Raw genomic sequence first — 20,859 nt, 5'->3', positions numbered from 1 at the left:
ATGAAAATATCATTGCAATTCCTATGTCGAGTCTTGTGAATAATTCATGATTGTATCATGTAGGCAAACTCCATCATCGGAGACAAGATGAAATATAATGAAATTTGACTGTGTGTGTGTGGAGTGAGAGGCTGGTGTGAACTCGGATCTCACCGGATGCCGTTCCTCTTGTCAAATGCAGGAATCATGGAGGCTGGGTGCTCAGACATGAGGGCTACCAGCAGCTGAAGAACATCATGGAGGTTCTCATCCTGAACAGAGTAAAACACAACAGCATTTAATGCAACCCTGTGATAAATTTAATTCAACTCCAAAACCAAACTTAAAAATTTGTACAGCGTAACTATTCTTTATGGGACTATTTTAGAATAAAAGTAAAGAATGAAAACTACTAAATAATGGGCATATCGAAAAATTTTGAAAAATTTTAACTTACATTTTAGCTTCATTAAAGTCGCCACCCTTTGTCTAGATTTGAGTTCTGCTTACTCTTTTCATGAGTTGCATTCTGGGATGCTCAAACGGTACTGAATGAGTCTATAATTTTTTTATATCAAGTTTACTATCAAGTTTTTGAAATACTCTAACGCTCACCAAGGCTGCATTTTTTGATAAAAAATACAGTATAAACAGTGATGTTGTGAAATTTTTAAATGAGCATTTTCTGTTTTGATTTTTTTTTTTTATCCCTGGCAAAGCTAAATTTTCAGCAGCCATTACTCCAGTCTTCAGTGTCGCATGATCTTAGAAATCATTCTATGCTGATTTGCTACTCGATAAATATTTCTTATTACTATCAATGTTGAAAACAATTGTGTTGTCACGAATCCTGGCCATGCACTTCCACTCATTCACCACCAGAGGTCACCCGTTCACCACATGGACTTTTCACACTACACAGCACATTGGACTCCATTTCCCATAATCCATTGCACTGACGACACGCACAGCTGTTCACAATTATCACGCCCACACCTGATCACATTTCACAATCACCATCACTCATTATTTAAGTCTGGGACTTGCTCTTGCTCAGGGCCGAGTATTGTTAGTGTTTATCACTAACCCAGCGATAGCAACTTTACAGAGCCATTGTTCTAGTCTTAGTCTTGCCTTGTTTTCCTGCCGTGTCTGACCCTGCCCGTGTTTACTGGATTTACCCCTTTGCCTTGCTGTTTGGACTGTGTTCGCTCCCCGTTTGGATTATTGCTTTCGTTTCTGGATTATCTCTCTGCCTTGCCCCTTTGGATACCGTTCGTCGACCCACGCTTGCTCCTCGGATTGCTCTGTCTTGCCTCTGCCATACCTGTTTGCTGTCTCCTGACCCTGCCTGTATGACCATGTTGTATAATAAAGCTTTGCATATGGATCCGCATGTCTCACGTCTCGTCAGCCCCGTTACAGAATACTCGGCCACACAAGGATCCAGCGGCTTTTCAAGAGGACATTGGCCAGGTATGGACATGGCACGTATATTATTAACCCTCGAGCAGGGCTCGCGACCGCTCGAGGAGTATATACAAGAGTATTTAGACCTCGCCCATTTTTCTGATCTGCCGGACTATGTACTTATTGACTTTTTTGTGAGGGCATTAATCAGCCGCTCAAATCACAGTTAATCCGTGAGGGTCCCCGTTCATCTCTTAGTCAGTTCATAGATTATGCTTTACTGTTTGTGGGCTCTCCGTTCACTGTGGGTGTCGCGGAGGAACGCGACACCGCACTCACTCGTAAAATGGCGGCAGCAACAGCACCCCTTCACGTCTCCGCTGTCAAGCCAGAGTCTGCTCACGTCAAGCCAGAGTCTGCTCACGTCAAGCCAGAGTCTGCTCACGTCATGCCTGCCAAACCAGAGTCACACCACGTCTCAGTGCTCCAGCCAGAGTCACACCACGTCTCAGCTCCTCAGCCAGAGTCACTTCACGCCTCAGCTCCTCAGCCAGAGTCTGTTACCACAGATTCAAGGTCAGTCCTTCGAGTTCTGATATCCAGTGTGATTGACCCACCACTGATGTCGGTGCGAGTAGCTGGCATTCCCAGGGCCTCAACCTTGGCTGTTACAGAGACTGTTCCCCTGACCTCAGTGCTTCCCGTTATGGCGGTTGCCATTTTGAGTGTGTGGGCTGCACACTGTGCTCCTGAGGCCTCTCCTGTCCACGAGTGTGCTGCTGAGGCCTCTCCTGTCCACGAGTCTGCTCCAGTGCCTCCAGAGGTGGCGGCTTCCGCTGCAGAACCTCCCGAAGTGGTGGCACCTACTCCTGACCTCATGGTCTGCCCTGTCACGGCCATGGAGGTCGTTTCTGAACTCACTGTCTGCCCTGTTACGGCCACGGAGGCCGTTCCCGAACTGCCGGTTTACCATGTCACGGCCAGGAGTGCCGATCCCGAGTCCCGAGAATCCAGTTCTCAAACTACGGCCAGGAGTGCCGTTCCCGAGCCTCAAGTGTCCGCGCTGCAAGAGCGCCCTCAAGTGCCCGCTCCTCCAGAGCGCCCTCAAGTGCCCGCTCCTCCAGAGCGCCCCAAAGAGGCCGCCTGTGAACTCATGCCCTGTCCTGTCACGGCCAAAGAGGCCGTCTGTGAACTCACGCCCTGTCCTGTCACGGCCAAAGAGGCCGTCTGTGAACTCACGCCCTGTCCTGTCACGGCCAAGGAGGCCGTCTGTGAACTCACGCCCTGTCCTGTCACGGCTATGGAGGCCGTCTGTGAACTCACGCCCTGTCCTGTCACGGCTATGGAGGCAGTCTGTGAATCCTCGTCCTGGCCAATCACGGCCATGGAGACCGTCTGTGAAGCTTCGTCCTGTCCTGCCACAGCCATAGAGGCCGTCCATGAACCTTCGACCTGCCCGGTCACGGCTCCTGTGACCATGGGGACTCTCTCTGTGGTGTCTGTCTCTGTTCTCCCTGTGGTGTCTGTCTCTGTTCTCCCCAGATCCCTGATCCTGCCATGGCTTCCTGACCAGTCCGCTTTACCGTGGAGATACTATGCCCAGTCTACGCCACACTGGTGGGCTCCGGCTCCGTCTACTCTGCCGTGGTGGTCAGCTGTCTGGCTCTGGGGGTCTCCTGCTCCGCCCAGGTGGAATCTGGTCCCGTCCTGCCCTGCAACGAAGACTCTCCCAGTGTTGTCTGTCCTTGTTCTCCCCAGATCCCAGTCTCTGTCATGGGTTCCTGCCCTGTCTGCCTCCCTGTGGTGGTCTTCTGCTCGGGTCTGGTGGTTGTCTGCCCCGCCGTGGTGGTCTTCTGCTCCGGTCTGGTGGTCCTCTGCTCCGCTGTGGTCTTCTGCTCGGGTCTGGTGGTCATCTGCTCCGCCGTGGTGGTCCTCTGGTCTGGTGGTTGTCTGCCCCGCCGTGGTGGTCTTATGCTCGGGTCTGGTGGTCTTCTGCTCCGCCCTGGTGGGCTCCGGTCCCGTCTGCTCCGCCCTGGTGGGCTCCGGTCCCGTCTACTTCGCCCTGGTGGGCTCCCGTGCCGTCTGCTCCGCCCTGGTGGGCCTCTGCTCTGTCGGTCCTGACCTGGCCTCTGGCTCCGCCCTGGTTTCCTGCTCTGCCGGTTCTGCCTCTATCCCCAGTCTTCCCACGTCCTCAAGGACCTGGCCCTCCGTCCCTCCCCCTGCTCCGCCTCCGCGCCACCGCCCTCCTGGATTGTTTAGGAGCGTCTGGAAGCCGCTCCTTGGGGGGGGGCTATGTCACGAATCCTGGCCATGCACTTCCACTCATTCACCACCAGAGGTCACCCGTTCACCACATGGACTTTTCACACTACACAGCACATTGGACTCCATTTCCCATAATCCATTGCACTGACGACACGCACAGCTGTTCACAATTATCACGCCCACACCTGATCACATTTCACAATCACCATCACTCATTATTTAAGTCTGGGACTTGCTCTTGCTCAGGGCCGAGTATTGTTAGCGTTTATCACTAACCCAGCGATAGCAACTTTACAGAGCCATTGTTCTAGTCTTAGTCTTGCCTTGTTTTCCTGCCGTGTCTGACCCTGCCCGTGTTTACTGGATTTACCCCTTCGCCTTGCCGTTTGGACTGTGTTCGCTCCCCGTTTGGATTACTGCTTTCGTTTCTGGATTATCTCTCTGCCTTGCCCCTTTGGATACTGTTCGCCGTTCGTCGACCCACGCTTGCTCCTCGGATTGCTCTGTCTTGCCTCTGCCATACCTGTTTGCGGTCTCCTGACCCTGCCTGTATGACCATGTTGTATAATAAAGCTTTGCATATGGATCCGCATGTCTCACGTCTCGTCAGCCCCGTTACATGTGCTGCTTAATATTTTTGGAAACTGTTTTTTTTTTTTTTTTTTTTTTTTTTTTTGATTCTTTGATAATTAGAAAGTCCAAAAGAACATCATTTTTACAGTATGTGTCTGGTTGTTGGGTGATTTTTCTTTACTACCTCGCCCATATTCTTTTAGATATTTTCTTAAATGTTTTATTTTAGGTCTGTAATAAATAAGTTAGATTTTTTTTTTATTACACATTCACAGGCACAATTTTTAATTGTCTAAGGAACTAATTTCATGAGTTGAGGGGGAAAAATTATTAGAATCAAAGTTTTGACTGGAACAGTACTTGTACCTTTTAATAATTCAGTTCTACTTAAACCTTTTTTTTTTTACTTACTGTAAATTTTTACAACAGTGTTATGTATAATCTATTTATACTTAATTATAACTTCTATTTTAACTTAATTTTCATTATTGAAGGTAGAATGCAAAAGGAAGTCATTGAGTTACCGATTTTACATTTCCACAGTCAAATATCCTAATTGGGCCCATTTAGAGACATAATAGAAAAGGAAATCTTCTAAAACAGTTGTATGTCAGATTCAAAGGGAAAACTGAAATATGGTGAAGACTCACCTTATGCATGGTCAGCAGGTAGTTGAGAATACTTTGAAGCTCATCTTCTTTAACACCTCGGTCCTGACGAATAAAAAAAAACACAAATAATGCTGAGCAATGCTACTTTTGCAATATGCTGTTGGTAAACACCCAACTGCACTTAAAAGCTGCTACTGCCATCAGCATGCTGACAGACTATGAAATATAAATGGAAAGAAGAGGAAAACACACAAAATAACAATGAGTTCAAATTCATTGAGGCTGTTTGCGTTTGCTGAAATTACTGTTCACAGCTAATTTGGGTCCTGACTTTTACAAACTGTCTCTTATTATTAGGAAATCAGCATGAGCTGCCTGGTTGTAGCGGTGCTGATGAATGCACACGTTTCCTATTACTGCGAGAGCTTAGGCAGCTTGAGAGCTAATTGTTGTTTGCTCGTGCTTTGGCTACCTGACAGATTTCTTGATATGGTAGCACTGGTCTGAACAAGTGTAAACTTTTTCCTACGGTCCTGTTAGAAAATGGTAAACAGCTGGGGCTGGTGAATGAGAATGAAAACCTGCCAAAGCAACAGCCCTTCAGCTGCTGTTCTCTGTACTTTGATAAATCAACACGTGTGTATTTGTGACAGACACACAATTAAAAATAAAATTCACTGTAGGTATCATTCTGATAGGTTAAAAGTTATATGAATGAATAAATTTAAGGAAACGTTTATATCTCAGGTTCTGTAACAGTCCCCGTTTAATTTTTAATTAATTTTTTTTTGTCATTTTTAAAAACATTTTTGCCTTCACTCATTCATATAACAATGCTTGTAGTGTGACCAATATTTTTTTTTTTTAATTAAGCATTTTATATGTATATGTACTGTATATGTGTGTGTGTGTGTGTGTGTGTGTGTGTTTGTTTTTATATATTAAGTAGCACGTGACCTTCCCAAATGTATTATAACTACCTTACAACAACAAAAATGTAAACAAGAATGAATGATTATTAATTATATTTAAAACTAGATAAAAAAGTTTGTCAAGACAAACTTTAAACTGGCTTGAGAAAGCCTGACCAGAAAGTTTGAAAGTCTTAAGTTTTGAAAGTTTGACGGTTTGGAAACAGTTCTGAAACAGTTTGAAGTTTAAAGTAGTTTTAAAGCTTAAAGCTTGAATGTTTTGAAAGCAATGCAGTCTGTCAGATAGACAGATAGAAATATATTAGAAATATTAGAATGTAAGCTTAAATTAGTTCATATGGCTAAGAACTATTGCTAAGGTATTCTGGATGGTTGCTAGGGTCTTGCTATGTGGTTGCTAGGGTACCCGGGGTGGTTATTAAGGTGTTGATATGCGGTTGCTAGGGTACCCAAGGTGGTTGTTATGGTGTTGCTATGCGGTTATTAGGGTAGTCAGGGTGGTTGTTAGAATGGTGCTATGTGATTGCTAAGTTATTCTGGTTGGTTGCTAGGATGTTGATATGCGATTGCTATGGTACTAGGGATGGTTGCTAGGATGTTGATATGTGGTTGCTATGGCACTAGGGGTGGTTGCTAAGGTATTCTGGGTGGTTGCTAGGGTGTTGATATGCGATTGCTAGGGTATCCGGGGTGGTTGCTAGGGTATTGCTATGTCGTTTCTGGGCTACCTATGCTGTCTCAAGCCAACTTAATAATTCGAAAACTATTATTAAAATAAAATGAAAAAAATAGTTTTTTTTTTTTAAGTTTTATGTGAACTTCCTAAATGTATTTAAAAAAAAAAAAAAAAAAAAAAAAAAAAAAAAAAAATCACAAACAAAAATGACTAATTATTGTTGTAATTAAAATTATTTAAAAATTATTATTAAAATACAATTATATTTTTATATCATTATTGAGCAGGACATGCCAACTTCCTAATTGTATTTTATCTGCCTTAATAAATAAAAAAAGTCAACAAGAACTGTATTCTTTGCATCATACAACAAGAGTTGTATGATTGGGGATATAAGTTAAGTCATTATATTTGTATTTTTATTCATGTGCATATGCTAATTATTATCCAGTTACACAATATCTGAATATATTTAATGCTGCTCACCTTCAGTATGAGCTGTTTGAGGAAGAGCAGCATGAAGGCTCTGAGGGAGGTGATCTCTTTCTGCGAGGGCCGAGGACCGTCTGCTAACACAAAGTCACAGAGGAACTGTTACAATAAACTGCACTACATCTCAAAAATGTCATGTTTAAAGTTTCACAGATATTGGCCTTAAATTCATAGCAACAGTGTCAAAGAGTGTCAGTGGAGAGCTGCGACACGGACAGCAGCTTCTGGCAGCCGAAAGGAGCTTTACAGAGGTCAGAGTTCACAGAAGAAAAGCCAAGCCCTTATTAACTCCAGACGGGAAGACAGCTCAACAGGCCACAGTGCATTTCAGCAACATCTGCGATGGTCTCTCATCCTCCTAGAGCTCCTTTTGAGCACAGTGTGCATGTGTGACAGCTTTTCATTTGCTGTTTTACTGGGAACGGCCTCAGCATTGATATAAAATGAAACAAATTGTTTAGCTGTCATATTCACACATTCATCTCGGGAGGTCTGATCACCCCCAGTCATTCGTTACTGTCATGAATCTGCTCACCACATGGACTCCACACCACACTAACTGTTGCATGCCACCTCAGACTACAATTCCCATCATCCATTGTACTGACGACACACAGCTGATTGCACTGATCACACACCCTACATAAACCATGGATTCCTCTTCCTCTCGGCCGAGTATTGTTCTGCGTATAGCACTCCCCAAATGTTAGCTGCCTTACCGAGCCATTCTGTGTTCTCGAAGTCTAAGTTTAGTTTATTTTCTTTATAGTCTCGTTTCCTGTTTCTTGCCCTTGTATCGTGGATTTACCCTTGTCTCACCGTTTCGGACTCTGTGCTTACCTCGTTTGGATTATTGCTCAGGTTATCGGACTACCCCTCTTCTCAAGCTCTCTGGATATTGTTCACCGATCGAGGACCCGCGCATGCCCTAGGATTACTCTTGTGTCTTGCCTGTGCCTTACCCGTTTGCTGGTGTTTTGACCCTGTCTGTTATTATGTTTATTAATAAAGGCTTTCAAATGGATCCGTCTCACGTCTCGTTCACCTCATTACAGTTACTACACTGTCTAAAATGATCAACTCTGCTTCATTTAAAATGTCTCTTTCCCTAATTTATTTGACAGCGGCGACCAGCAATTTTTTGAGAAATTACGTGTCTCTAAAGGTTTCATTCATCAAGAACTGTAAAGCATAATTTCAAGCAACTGGAGCTGTTTTTCCATTTACCTCAAAATAAAGATCAACTTGTCCAGATTTTGTTTCACTATATATTTCTGAATAAATGGAAGCAGTCCAGTTACTAATTATAAAATTCTTCTAAATATTTATTGAATATTAACACAAATATTAAACAATTCAAACATTAAATGCATTTTTTTTCATCCTAGTTTTTTTTCGGTTTTAAATTTAAAATTTCCATCATAAAATTTCTATAGTGTTTTAGTGTACTTTTTAAAAACAATTTTAGCTACTGTATGTGCAAAATAATAAAACAATAAAAAACATGCTTTTTTTTCTTAGAGACTGTTTACAATATTACAGCATGTTCGCAATGTGACTGACACATCTAGAATGTAATTCCGTGTATTAGTTTCATTGTCTGTGCAAATGTAATATATGTTTGTGTTGTGGATGCAGCTGATTAATGTCTTTTACATAATATGCATTTGAGTGAGCTAATCAACTCGCTAGTAAAGTGTTAATTATCTCAGTTTACCAGTGTTCTGCATTCAGCTCAAGCAGGTTTTATTGTCGAAATACATCTTTCTGCATTGTCTTCAATGCCAATAAACATTTTCATCAATCATTTCATAGACAAGATTAGCATTGCGTTTATTAAACAGATTATCTAGTTTAGTTTAAGAGTCTGCAGTGGATTGTCCATTGCCTTTGTCATTCATTCAATGTGATCGTTTTTAAAGCAAGCACTTTTTAAAGTGAGATCATCGCATGTTAGCTACCCAGTCAATATGTTGAGGGATTACAGTATGCATTTTTCTCTAAATAATTCATAATTTATCCAAAAAAATTGATTATTCCTTAGCCCACATTAATCTGAACAGCCATTAGAGTATTAAAACTAATAATATTAAACACGTCATTTCATTAGTAAACACCAAAATCTGCAATCTAAGAGACTTTGGAACAACTGGCCATAAATTGGTGCCAAGTTTATCTCCAAATTGAGCAAAACAAAGGGAAAAAAAATATTTTTAATTAATTTGCCTGTCTACTGGATCTCATTAGAAGATCACAGTCATGACTAAAACAAAACTAAACAGATCAATAGAATGACTGATATATCTTTTACTTAATAACACTTCTTCCTGTATCATTTAATTGATTGCGAATATGAACATGCACTGCAAACGCTGTCTCTTATTTGCAAAGAGTAATGAATCTGGCATTGTGCCAAACAGATAATCAATGCATATGTACTCTCACATCCCCCCTACGCAGTGCACTATCCTTAAGATTGGCCCAAACAGCAGTATATGTGAAAGCTTCATATCAAAATGGATCTGCAGGACATATACAGAAGTGAAATTAAAAACGATCCCTTCAGAGGGTGTAAATATTAATGCAGGCCACAGTAAATATGCTGTAATTGGGTTTGGAGTCATACTATGGCTTATCTTCTAAAGCCAGGAAAATGGGAAAACGAAGCCAAAAGGAGGAGAATTTATTCAGCCCCTGGAGTTTTACACAAAGCTTACTCGCAGCAGAACTGGACTTGGGTTTTGACCAGCTAAATATTAACAAAGGTGATTAACCAAGTGCACGCAAAAACAATTTCACACTTCCCAGGATTACCACAGAGGGCGCTATAGTGAGTCATAGTAGTTGACCCAAAAATGAAAATTTGCTGAAAATGTTCTCACCCTCAGGCCATGCATGATGTAGAGTAGTTCACAGGAACAGATTTGGAGAAATTCAGCTTTATAACAATAATCCACAAGTAATCCACACAACTCTAGTCCATCAGTTAATGTCTTGTGAAGTGAACAGCTGCGTGTTTGTAAAAAAAAAAACATATTCATATCTGCGTTTTGTGGCATATTTTCCTGATAAAGCAGAAATGAGCCTGAATTACTCTGCCATTTTTGATCATTCAGATAAGAGCAATACACCATTCGAATCTGTAAGGGGTCTACTTTTATTTGTATACACTCATAATAACAACTAAACTTTGTGCTTTTGAAGAATAGTCCTTCATTGTGGCTACTGTTCATTTCTGGAAGAAGACACGCTGGATTTCTCTCAAAAGAAGAACAATATTTCATCCAGTAGAGAAGATCGATCTGATGAGTAAGTAATGTTTCTTTTTTGCATTAGTTAACGTGTTATTGTGACATAAACTTGAACACATTACTAGTTGGGTTGTTCCCAAACTACAACACGATGAATGCTACCATCTAAGAATGTTTAGACCGTTTATTATTAATAATCTGTTCACAAATATATTTTAATAGTGTGCTAAACGATAACAATTAGTTCTCGGATATAAAATATATTTTTTATAGTACAAAGTTCATCCTTTTATAGTACAAAGCATGCGTGAGTCTATGACTGCAGAATCATATCTTCTATACTATAAAATCAAACATGATGTTCAGGATGGCTATATGAAGTGAAGTGAAGTGACATACAGCCAAGTATGGTGACCCATACTCGGAATTCGTGCTCTGCATTTAACCCACACAGCAGTGAACACACACACACCGTGAACACACACCGGAGCAGTGGGCAGCCATTTATGCTGCGGCGCCCGGGGAGCAGTTGGGGGTTCGGTGCCTTGCTCAAGGGCACCTCAGTCATGATATTGAGGGTGGAGAGAGCGCTGGACATTCACTCCCCCCACCTACAATCCCTGCCGGCCCGAGATGCGAACCCGCAACCTTTGGATTACGAGTCCGACTCTCTAACCATTAGGCATAAATATCAGGTATGATTTACTTGTTTCACTTGTTGAACAGAATCTGTTGCAGGAATGACTCAAAGTCTGTTCACATCTCTGTGGTTAGATCAGTGTGCACAATACTGTGTCTTTGACCTTCATTATGTATGTTTTGATTATACTGTTGTAAATAAAATACAAATAATTAAAAAAAAACATTTTTTCAATCTCACATTCTCTCGTACCTGCCTCAAAGTCACAGTCACACTGATGGGCCATTAGGGGAGGGCCCTTTGTCTCTCAGGTGAAAATCACTTAATATTCAAGGCCATTACCACTCCCTCGCATATAGGCTTTCAATCACAAAACATGTCTTTAAAAATTTAAATCAATATATTGTTTTCTGTGAGCAAATAAACAAGATGATTTTGAAGCAAAAATTCTAGGCTACAAGATCCGGTTCTCAAAAGTCTTGTGAACTTGTTCTGTATGTGTTTTATGGTCTTATTTCAGTGACTTCAAAATTTTTGTTTTTCACTAACCATGCATAAACGTTGCTTTCTCAAAAACACAATCATGCACATTAATGTTTTAACTTTAATCTGTCGCTTTGGACCAAAATACCATAATCTATAATAAGGAATCCATAACGCTTCCTTCAGTGAAAAAGTCCTCACATCAAATCCAATGACATATTTGTTTAGAGTTGCGTCAGACTGTTTTTGCTTGTAAACGGTGCTTGTTCTGTGCATATATCTCTCCTAATTCAGACGAGATAACTTTTTCACTGAATAAAGCAATATTATGGATAATGGACTTGTATTTCAGCTGGCAGCAACCGTTGCAAAGTTAACAGTTGCAATGTCTCATTTCACAAGACGCTAATTGATGGACTGGAGTCATGTGGATTAATCGTGGATAATTGTGATCTTTTTATTAGCTGTTTGGATTCTCCTTCTGACGGCACCCATTCACTGCAGAGGATCCATCGGTGTGAGCAAGTGTATGCTCAATTTCTCTAAATGAAGAAACAAACTCATCTACATCTTGGATGGCCTGACGTATATAACGTCATAACGTCACCTGTTTTTAACTTCCTCTACAGTCTATTTTCTCTTTCAGGTCAATTGTAGTCACAAGAAAGCAACAGTTTGAACTGAATCTCATTTAGTGAAAGTTAGTCAATCTGTCAACATGTTTACAACTAGCTACTCAAACACCAACACATTCAATTTAATGGCACAGACATCTACAGACAGCTCTATCACTGTCCTGAGGTTTGTTATATGCAAAAATTAAAGTTAAGTATGCACAAAAGGACTGTTCGCTTGTGTGCTTTATGCTTCTTGAGGGAGTCTTTCTATGTTCCTCAAGACACTGCTGTGGAAAGACTGTCTGTGCTGTTGAAGACAATAGGCAGGAGTGATGCATGCCTTTAATTTGTGAGGTCTTGCTTGGTTTTACAGAGATAGAGAGAGTGTGAGAGAGAGAAAGGTTTGTGGTTAGCTGATGTTACTCCAATGTAAAACAGAAGTCTTTGTTGCAGTAATTGAACACTTCATTATGTTATACTGCTTTCTCTATAACCCATTCCTTTGTGGGGAAAGACAAAAAAAAAAAAAAAAAGACTGCTGCGTTTGACAAATGAAGAATAAATCAATGTGGACCACCACAGAGAATTACCTACAAATACTTTTACATAGTTTAGGAGAGCTATTCTCAGACCTCTTCACCTGGCATGATTGTCAAACTTGTTTGAGAGTTTCTTTGTGTGTCGCAGGGGTTTGGAGGTTCATGAGAATGTATTAATCTCAGTGCCAGCTGTTTTTAAAGATAAGATAGTCCTTCATCTTCTGCACTTGTGTGTGTACAATCATGTTATGTTCTTTAGATATCCATTTTGTTTTTATCTTATTTTGAAATTATTGTTGGTTTATGCTATATGATTGATTATTCTCCCCCAAAGAAAATATGCCTTATTCATGTTTTAAAGGAATATTTTGTGTGTGTGTAAATTTCGGTGCATATAATACAGATTTTACGTATTCTATAAATTATTTATATGATTTTTGTTCATATGTGTGTGTGTAATTAATACACACACACAACAAACACAGATTTTGAGATTTAATGTATTTTATAAATAATTTGATTTTTTCATATATATATATATAAATAAATAATAAATTGATCAAATTGATAAAAACTAAAAAAAACAAACACATTGTAAGATTTGTTTAAATAGTGTTGTTAAATTTTCACTTTCTAGTGATTGTACAATCTAAATTGTAAATAAAATGAAAGTAGCACAACTGTTTTCAATAATAATAATAATAATAATAATAATGTTTTCAATAATAATCCAATAATAAGAATTCTTTCTTTAGCAGCATGTTAGAATGATTTCTAAAGGATCATGTGACAATAAAGACTGGAGTAATGATGCTGGAAATTCAGCTTTGCATTAGAGGAATAAATTACATTTTAAAATATATTCAAATAGAAAACAAACAACATTAGTGTTTTACAGTATTTTTGTTCAAATAAATGTATCCTTGCAGAGCATAATAATTCTGGCACATGACCTCATGTTATTTACAACATCTTAACCTCCACATGAAACTCTCTGTCTGAAAGAATGATTTACTACTTGGCTTCAACAACCATGGACAGCAGGAGACAATTTTAATTGCTGTAAGGGCTTTTCCAGTGCCTGGCAGCCTCAAAAACAACATTGAGAGACCACTGACCATTAGGAATAAAAAAAGTGAGACTGGGCTCTCATTTCAAAACAAAACACAGTACAGTTGGCACGACCCATGCTAGTCACCCGCCATCTCTACTCCAATCCACCCCCGCACCAGCCAACCGCAGCGATCTGAATCTGTTTGTGTGTGGAATCGAAACAAGGCCGATGGGTCAACAACACAAAAAAAACTCAGCAAAATCAGTAATACAATCCACTACTAAGCCAAATTACAGGCTTAACCATTTAACCAAAAATGATCTATAATTTTATCGGTGGAAGGCTTTCTGCTTTTTTTATTGATAGCAAAAGAGATGATTGCGGAGAAGCAAATGATGACAATCTGGGAAGATTTGATATTACTGTGCCTCAGATAATTAATTACTCTTTCTTCAGGCTCACATAAAACACACCAGAATCATTTCAGAATGTTATAAAGACAAATTGGATATCTAACGAACATAACACAACCACATTTACTCTTGAAGATTATTAAGAATAAAGAAGATGAAAGACTGTCTTATCTTGAAAAGCAGCAGGCAAAGAGAATAATAGACCATGGATCAACGTGTCCAAAGAACATGTGGTCGATTAGTTTCTGCGTTTAGCTACGCAGCTGTTTCTCCAGCGTGTCTTCAGTGTCTCGTCAACAAATTTACCAACCAACTGTTTGAGGTCAGTAAGATTATTATAATGTTTTAAATTAATACTTCTATTTAACAAGGACACATTAAACTGATCAAAATACATTTATAATGTTACAAAGATTTTATTCTATTTAAAAAAATGAATGCTTCTTTTGAACTTTCTATTTTGAAATGAGCACAGGATTTACTGTATTTTTTATTTAATCTTACCAGCCCTAAACCAGCCCTTTGATTGGTAATGCAACGTTGTGTATTGTCAAAATTATGACAATGAAAAAGAATAAAAAAAATAACACTGGAAAACACATATATATATATATATATATATATATATATATAATTAGTCCCCAAAGTATTACCAAATGTGTTTGTCAGCTAAAATGAGATACAGTTTATACAGAATCAGAATTTAGGGAATATGATGATGATATTGACTATATGTAAAGGATATTTTTGTCAAAAGACAACACTTATGATTAAAACTAAAAGCTCTGCAAAAATAAGCACTGACTGTATAAAAGCAGCCATTTATCCTTGGTGCTAATCTATAGCTCTTGATTCTTCATTTAATGCAAATTCAGCTAAGGTTATGCTTGGCTCATATTCTGTACAGAATCCAGATCACAGGAGCAGAATAAAAGGAATAATTGAGCACAATTAGATTTCCCAGTCCCACAGTGAATGTGCAAGCATGCTGCATCTCTGAAATCCTTTTAATCTGTCTGTCTTCTGCTTATTAAAGTCACTGAATGCCATCGTGCTAACACGAATTCCTGTATATACAGTCAATTTATGCAAAACGTTTGCACGAGGCAATTTTTGCCTCTCTGTGTTTTAACAAACCACAAAATTTTTCTAAAATAGTCGAGAGCATAAAACAAACTCCTGACCTCGAAACGAGTGATTTATTCAGAGAATATTTGTAAATTATTCAGAGGACATGAAAGTCTAAAAGATTCTAGCTGTGAGTGCTTTCAACTTCAGCAGGAAATCTTTACAGAGAGGACAGTGGAAGCTCTAGCATGAGGAAAAGAGAGACGAAAGAACAGAGGAGAGGAAAAAGAGAGTGTGCACCGGAAAGCGTGTTATAAGACACGAAAGAATAGAATAAGAGAGTGAGAGGTACAGTTAAAAGCCATGAAAGAGGGCTATAAGAAACTAAAAGAAAAGTGCCAAATTTCAGGGAGAAGCACCAGCATGAAGCTAGGTTTATTCAAAAGTGCTGCTTCTCATCAGGAGGTGACAGCAGCGGGGTGAAAATCTAAGCCGCTGTTGCCACTCATGATAACTGCGGACATGACGAGGAGACAGAGTCCACGAGAAGCTCTTGTGAGTACATGGGGATTTCATACAGACGCTTTTAGACAAAGTGGAAGATTGACTGAGGTGAAGTGCAGGTGACGTGGTAAAACAGACAGAGTTTTAGGTAATGCAACAGTGCTGAGCAACATTAAAAATATGTTTTATTTTATATTTAATGCATAAAAAGATTTTCCAAAATCTAGCTAAAATGTACGTTTGAATAGTTTAACACCTTGATTTATAATTCAGTTATTTTCAAGCAAAATATTATATTCATATTAAATAAAAAATAAAATATACAAAATAAATTAATGAATTAACAATAATAATAATGAATGGGTAACACAATTGTCAGTAATATTAAGTATATGGGAGTAAAAATGTATGTTTAAAAAAAAAAAAAATTATAGGAATTTTGGTCCCATGTTTAATTTGCAATTTTTTAAAGAAAAATTACACAAAATGAATTACAATTAACTTGAATTATTAAAATTAAAGTATTTAAAATGTCACAATTTTCGACAGTAACTGGTCGTGCAATATGCGAGACACTACAAAGCACGTTTTAAGTCAATACATTTTTTTTTACAATAATTAATATAAAATAATGCAGCGTCTTACATATTTAATGATCATATCTAATTGTCACAGTTATGATCTGTTTTGGTTTCGTTTTCCCCGTGTTTGTTCCTGTTTCCTTATTTGGTCATTTTCCTGTCCTTGTTTAGTTTGATTATGATTCCGTTCACCTGTGTTTGATTAATTATTTAGTTCCATCCTGTGTATTTAAGTTCCTGTCTGTTCAGTTAGTTTTCGTCTGGTCTACTCGTTACAACCCCTGTGTTCCTGTCTGCCTCAGCCTTGCCTTGTCTTGCGCTTTTGGATTTATTAAAGACTGTTATTTTGAGTTGCATCCTCATCTCCATGTTCCTCGTTCCTCCCCACTGTGTGCATCGTGACACTAATAGTTCTCACTCCAAATTTGTGCCTTTACTTCTTCAGAAAAAGTAAAGTAATATGACACCAAATTGTACTCTATCAGTGGACAGTGGCAGCTATGAAATATAAAAATATATCTTTATTAATATTTCATACTTTTATGTTTAATTATATATTTTTTGGGGAATTAATCAATATTTTTAACATCCATCTACATATAATTTAAATTTATTTGCATGCAAGTTGTGAGTGTACATGTATGTGTGTGTGAGTGTTTTTGTGACATATGAGGACACAAATTTGTATGACATGGGTATGACATTGGTATTACAAGGAGAAGGTGATTTATGAGGAAATTTCCCCATGTCCCCATATTTCAAAAGGCTTATAAATCATACAGAATGAGTTTTTTGAGAAAGCAAAAAGTTTCCTGTAAGGTGTAGGGTTGATGTAGGGCGATAGAAAATACAGTTTGTACAGTATAAAAACCATTACGCCTATGGAGTGTCCCCACAATTCACAAAAACAAACGTGTGTGTGTGTGTGTACAGACCCAGGCCTTTGGGTGTAATGCCGCTGATGTGGTCAGGATTCACAGCCCAGTAATAATACTTCAGTATGTGCATGATCTGCAGCACAGTCCCCACTCGACGGATGGTGTTGTAGATGGTTGCCGTGCCAATAAACTCTGCTGAAAGGTACGTGTACAGAGAGAGCTGCACCTGAACACACACACACATACATACACAGTTACAAAAGGTTACAGCTGCCTCAGGTAAGAATACAAAACACTGATGATTACTTTCCAATGTCTGTCTGTTCTTTCTAAACTGCATCCCAAGATCCCTCATTAAACTGCTTTTCTTGTTGGATTTCTACGGGAGCGACACCTCTGGCATGGCAGAACAGCAGATACAGTGAGTATTTTTTAGGTGAAGCTGAAAGTCAAAAGGTGCTGTGGTTTGTTTGTGAGCAGCAGGTCAGGCCTGACTAGTGATGGTGCTGCTGGAAAACCTTGGAGGACAAAAAACGCTGATGAAGGTACATAACTCATCCAATTACAGGCCACTCAAGCAGGCAGACTGGGCTCTCCGGTGAGGACAGCCAGGGATGATGGGAAGGAACGGAGGGAGGATAAAAAACATGATGCAAGTCCATGAACTCTTCTGGCCTGAGGAGAGAACACTGCTGCTGCTGCTCAGTTCATTATCCTCAACTACTCTCACACTCCCTCTGTCTCTCTCCTTTCTTTCACTTCCTCTCTCTCTCCTTTTCATGTTTCCTCCTATTTTTCTTCTTTTTGAGCCATGTTTTCCCTTTCTTTCATCTAGTCATGCTTTCCCCCCTTTACTTTTATGTTCTTCCCTTTTTCTTTTGGGATTCTATTACTTTTCCTTGTAAGTAAGACTTACTTCTCTCTTACTTTTCCTTGTCTCTGACTCCTTTTTTCCTTCTTTCATGTTCTTCCTCATTTTTCCCTTTCATCATCCGTATATCCACTTTTCCTTTCTGTTTCCCTTTTTACTTGCTCCCTTCTGGCTCTTTTCCTGTTTTGCTTTTTCTTTCTTTCTTTTAAATGCATTCATCTCGCTGTTGATTTTTCATCCATCTATCCATTTTTTCTCTTTACTTTCTCTGTTCTACTTTTTATTTTGCTTTTTCCTTCTCATATTCCCTCCATCCCTCTCCTTCTCTTTTGCTTTTTTCTTCTATCCATCTCTTTAGAGAAAGAGAGAGAGAACTCCCACAATCTCTCTCCTTTTGGAGCCATGGCAAGCTTCCTGTGGCCAAAGGTTTTTGTTTTGATCCTGTGTGTGTTTTCGTAACTCCTTTATTCATTCATGACAGTCAGCAGCTGTGCAGAACCTGAATTGAGCAACACATATTAGCAGCACAGAGTCTAGCCTCTTTTAGAAACTCCTTGTCCGAAACTATTTTTTTTTCAAAGCATGAACTTCACTCTACATCTGTGACAATACTGCAAACGCTCACAAAACAGTGAATAATAAATCTATTTAAAGAAAAATATCACTTTTTTGTGTTATCAAGGTTGTGATTTTCTGGCAGGTTCTAAACAAGGTGAATGAGGTGACAGACTGTGAAGCTGTTATTGTCAAAAATATTCTGATGAAAAAAATCAGTTTAGAAGCAGTGAACAATTTGTTAAAATTTGTCTGCTTTTTAGATGACACCACATGAACCTCATTAACCAAGAGAGATGGATATTAATACAAGTTGAGGGCAAGGGTTGCTTTAAATCTGTTCAGTTGTAGAGCAAGCTGACCATAATTTGTTGTTCTGATGTGAACACTAAAGATTTAACTATCTGCCTTATGTTTACTTCAGCAAATATCACCCTGTGCTCATCTGACCAGGTCACTACGGTCTCATGACAGCAGTGCCCATCACAGTGTACTCAGACGCTACTAATTGCTGTCATGTTTCATTGTGACGTACCTGAGTATCTTCTGGAAAAGACATGACCTTGCTCACCTTCGCGGGTATGTGGATCCAAATAGCCGCGTTGAACAGAATATGGTCACAGAGTTGTTTGAGAAGAGGTGCACCGTGGGTAAGGCCGTTCAGGTATTTGGCGAAAGCGAGGAACTGCTCCAGAACAGCTCTGGTGACATGCATCCGCGATGCCTGAGAAACAATTATGAGATTTTTGTTTACCAAACTAACCTCTGATTCTCAGTTTCTTTATAAAATAAATCTCAATCAAACATCTGAAGCCTGAAGGCGCCGTTTGACTTTGCAGCTAAACAAAGACTTTAACTTTGTAGAAACTTTGTGCGTTATTAGTCTCAGCTGGCACCTGAGGTCCAGACAGGTGCGTGGTGTGAGACAGGAGTGAGTATAAACGAGACACAAACAGATGGCCGGCTACGTGTGAATGGGACGCAAGGCAGCAGGATCACTCAGGTGCCATCTAGCACAGATTTACAGCTGCTGCTGTTAAATGACAAAAGTGAGTCTTCTACTCAAGCGCCAACTTTAGATGGAGCCAAGGGTATATTGAGACGATGAAATAAGGACAGCTATGAATAAGTAAAGATAGTGAGAAGAAAAAAAAGAAATGACAGTGGGTTAATTTGTATGTCATTGCAATAAAACCATGGACAAGGAGGAATATAATAGCGCCGTTGAACCGGCATACACTGTGGAAATGCTTAAGAATGTATTTGTCATTCATCAACCATAATGCACCATTTCTCCTCTGTCCTAGCAATCGAATTGGGTGCATGCTTTTTAAATTCAGCTTGTGCTTACAAATGCTTGAGTAAATCGAGGTCATGACAACTCCAGAAAGTACAAATCTTAATACTCTTAAAGCGTTTAAAGAAAGGAGCAATGTTTGTGAGCTTCATGACTTGAGTAAAAGCACATCAAAATTCCTTGAAATCTCGCAGTTTATGGTGTTTAGAGTTAAAATACCCTCTCTTATTCAAATGAATGCACAACTATTAGACATTTGTAAGCTGAGTGTAAACAATGTGTTGTTTTAAAAATTCTTCTGTTTATTTGAGTGGCACGACATAATAGCAACGGCCCAACCAATGTTTCATTTTGTCTGAATAATGGTTTGGGAAAACCTATTTGGAAAACATTATTTTTGCAATTCCGTTTGGTCCTGCTAACAGCTCGAAAATTACACACTTTAGCTTTAACCAGTCTAAATTGTATGTTGGAATAAGAAAAAAAAAAAAAAAAAACAGTGGCATCACCTTTTCCAGCAGGTACCCAATCACCAGGAAACCTTTCCCACCAAGCATCTGCTCCTGCATTGCCACTGAACTCTTGAGTAGCTCGAAAAGGAAGGCCAGGAGAGTGGAACTGCACAGAAAACATCTCATTACACTAAACTGGGTAACCACTGCAGATTCAAGATAAAAGACTTGCTGACTGCAGTAATGAAGCAGATGGTAAGAACATCCCGCACTTGATATATCGCTTATGTTATTGGATGATGTATATTTTTTTCCCTTCCATTTACTGTATCTCAATCGGCTAAAATTGAATATTTGATTGTGGGTGCTAAATTAATCTATTTTTACATTTAGATTGCCTTTATCGTCATCTAAAACTCGCCTAAAGTTAATGTTTAAATACACTAATATTTAATAACACCATTAAATGTAATCTCAAAATTAATATTCATTTGTATTTTGATGCCTAGATTCACTTGAAGCAATTCAAATGACTGATTTAAATTTGTACTGGTTATTTTTCATTTATTTTGACACAATAGTATGGAGTTTTAATATCGGTCTTGATAGTTATAAGAAAATAATTCATATTACTCACCACTATTCAAAAGTTTGGGGTCTGTAAGATTTCTTTCATGTTTTTTAAACTATTTTGTAACATAAGTGTCTTTACTGTCAC

The 20,859-nt window shown here is 39.1% G+C and overlaps 1 protein-coding gene across 3 annotated transcripts in view; it reads right to left on the bottom strand.

Annotated features, from left to right (window-relative positions):
• Window positions 1-20,859, bottom strand: part of LOC306854604 (neurobeachin-like) — a gene marked incomplete at its 5' end in the record, with an annotated part of 285,564 nt that overhangs the window by 175,141 nt on the left and 89,564 nt on the right. For all 3 annotated transcript variants that reach the window (XM_079392763.1, XM_079392762.1, XM_079392764.1), the window contains 6 exons: window positions 154-251; window positions 4,878-4,940; window positions 6,933-7,012; window positions 17,024-17,192; window positions 18,964-19,116; window positions 20,199-20,307. In XM_079392763.1, the coding sequence (XP_079248889.1) occupies window positions 154-251; window positions 4,878-4,940; window positions 6,933-7,012; window positions 17,024-17,192; window positions 18,964-19,116; window positions 20,199-20,307 (672 nt within the window). The remainder of the gene's footprint in view (window positions 1-153; window positions 252-4,877; window positions 4,941-6,932; window positions 7,013-17,023; window positions 17,193-18,963; window positions 19,117-20,198; window positions 20,308-20,859) is intronic.

The sequence above is a fragment of the Barbus barbus genome (assembly GCF_936440315.1).
Source record: "Barbus barbus genome assembly, chromosome: 34".
NCBI classification, from domain to species: domain Eukaryota; kingdom Metazoa; phylum Chordata; class Actinopteri; order Cypriniformes; family Cyprinidae; genus Barbus; species Barbus barbus.
Note: the sequence above shows the minus strand (reverse complement) of the source record. Positions and strands in the feature narration are given on the sequence as shown.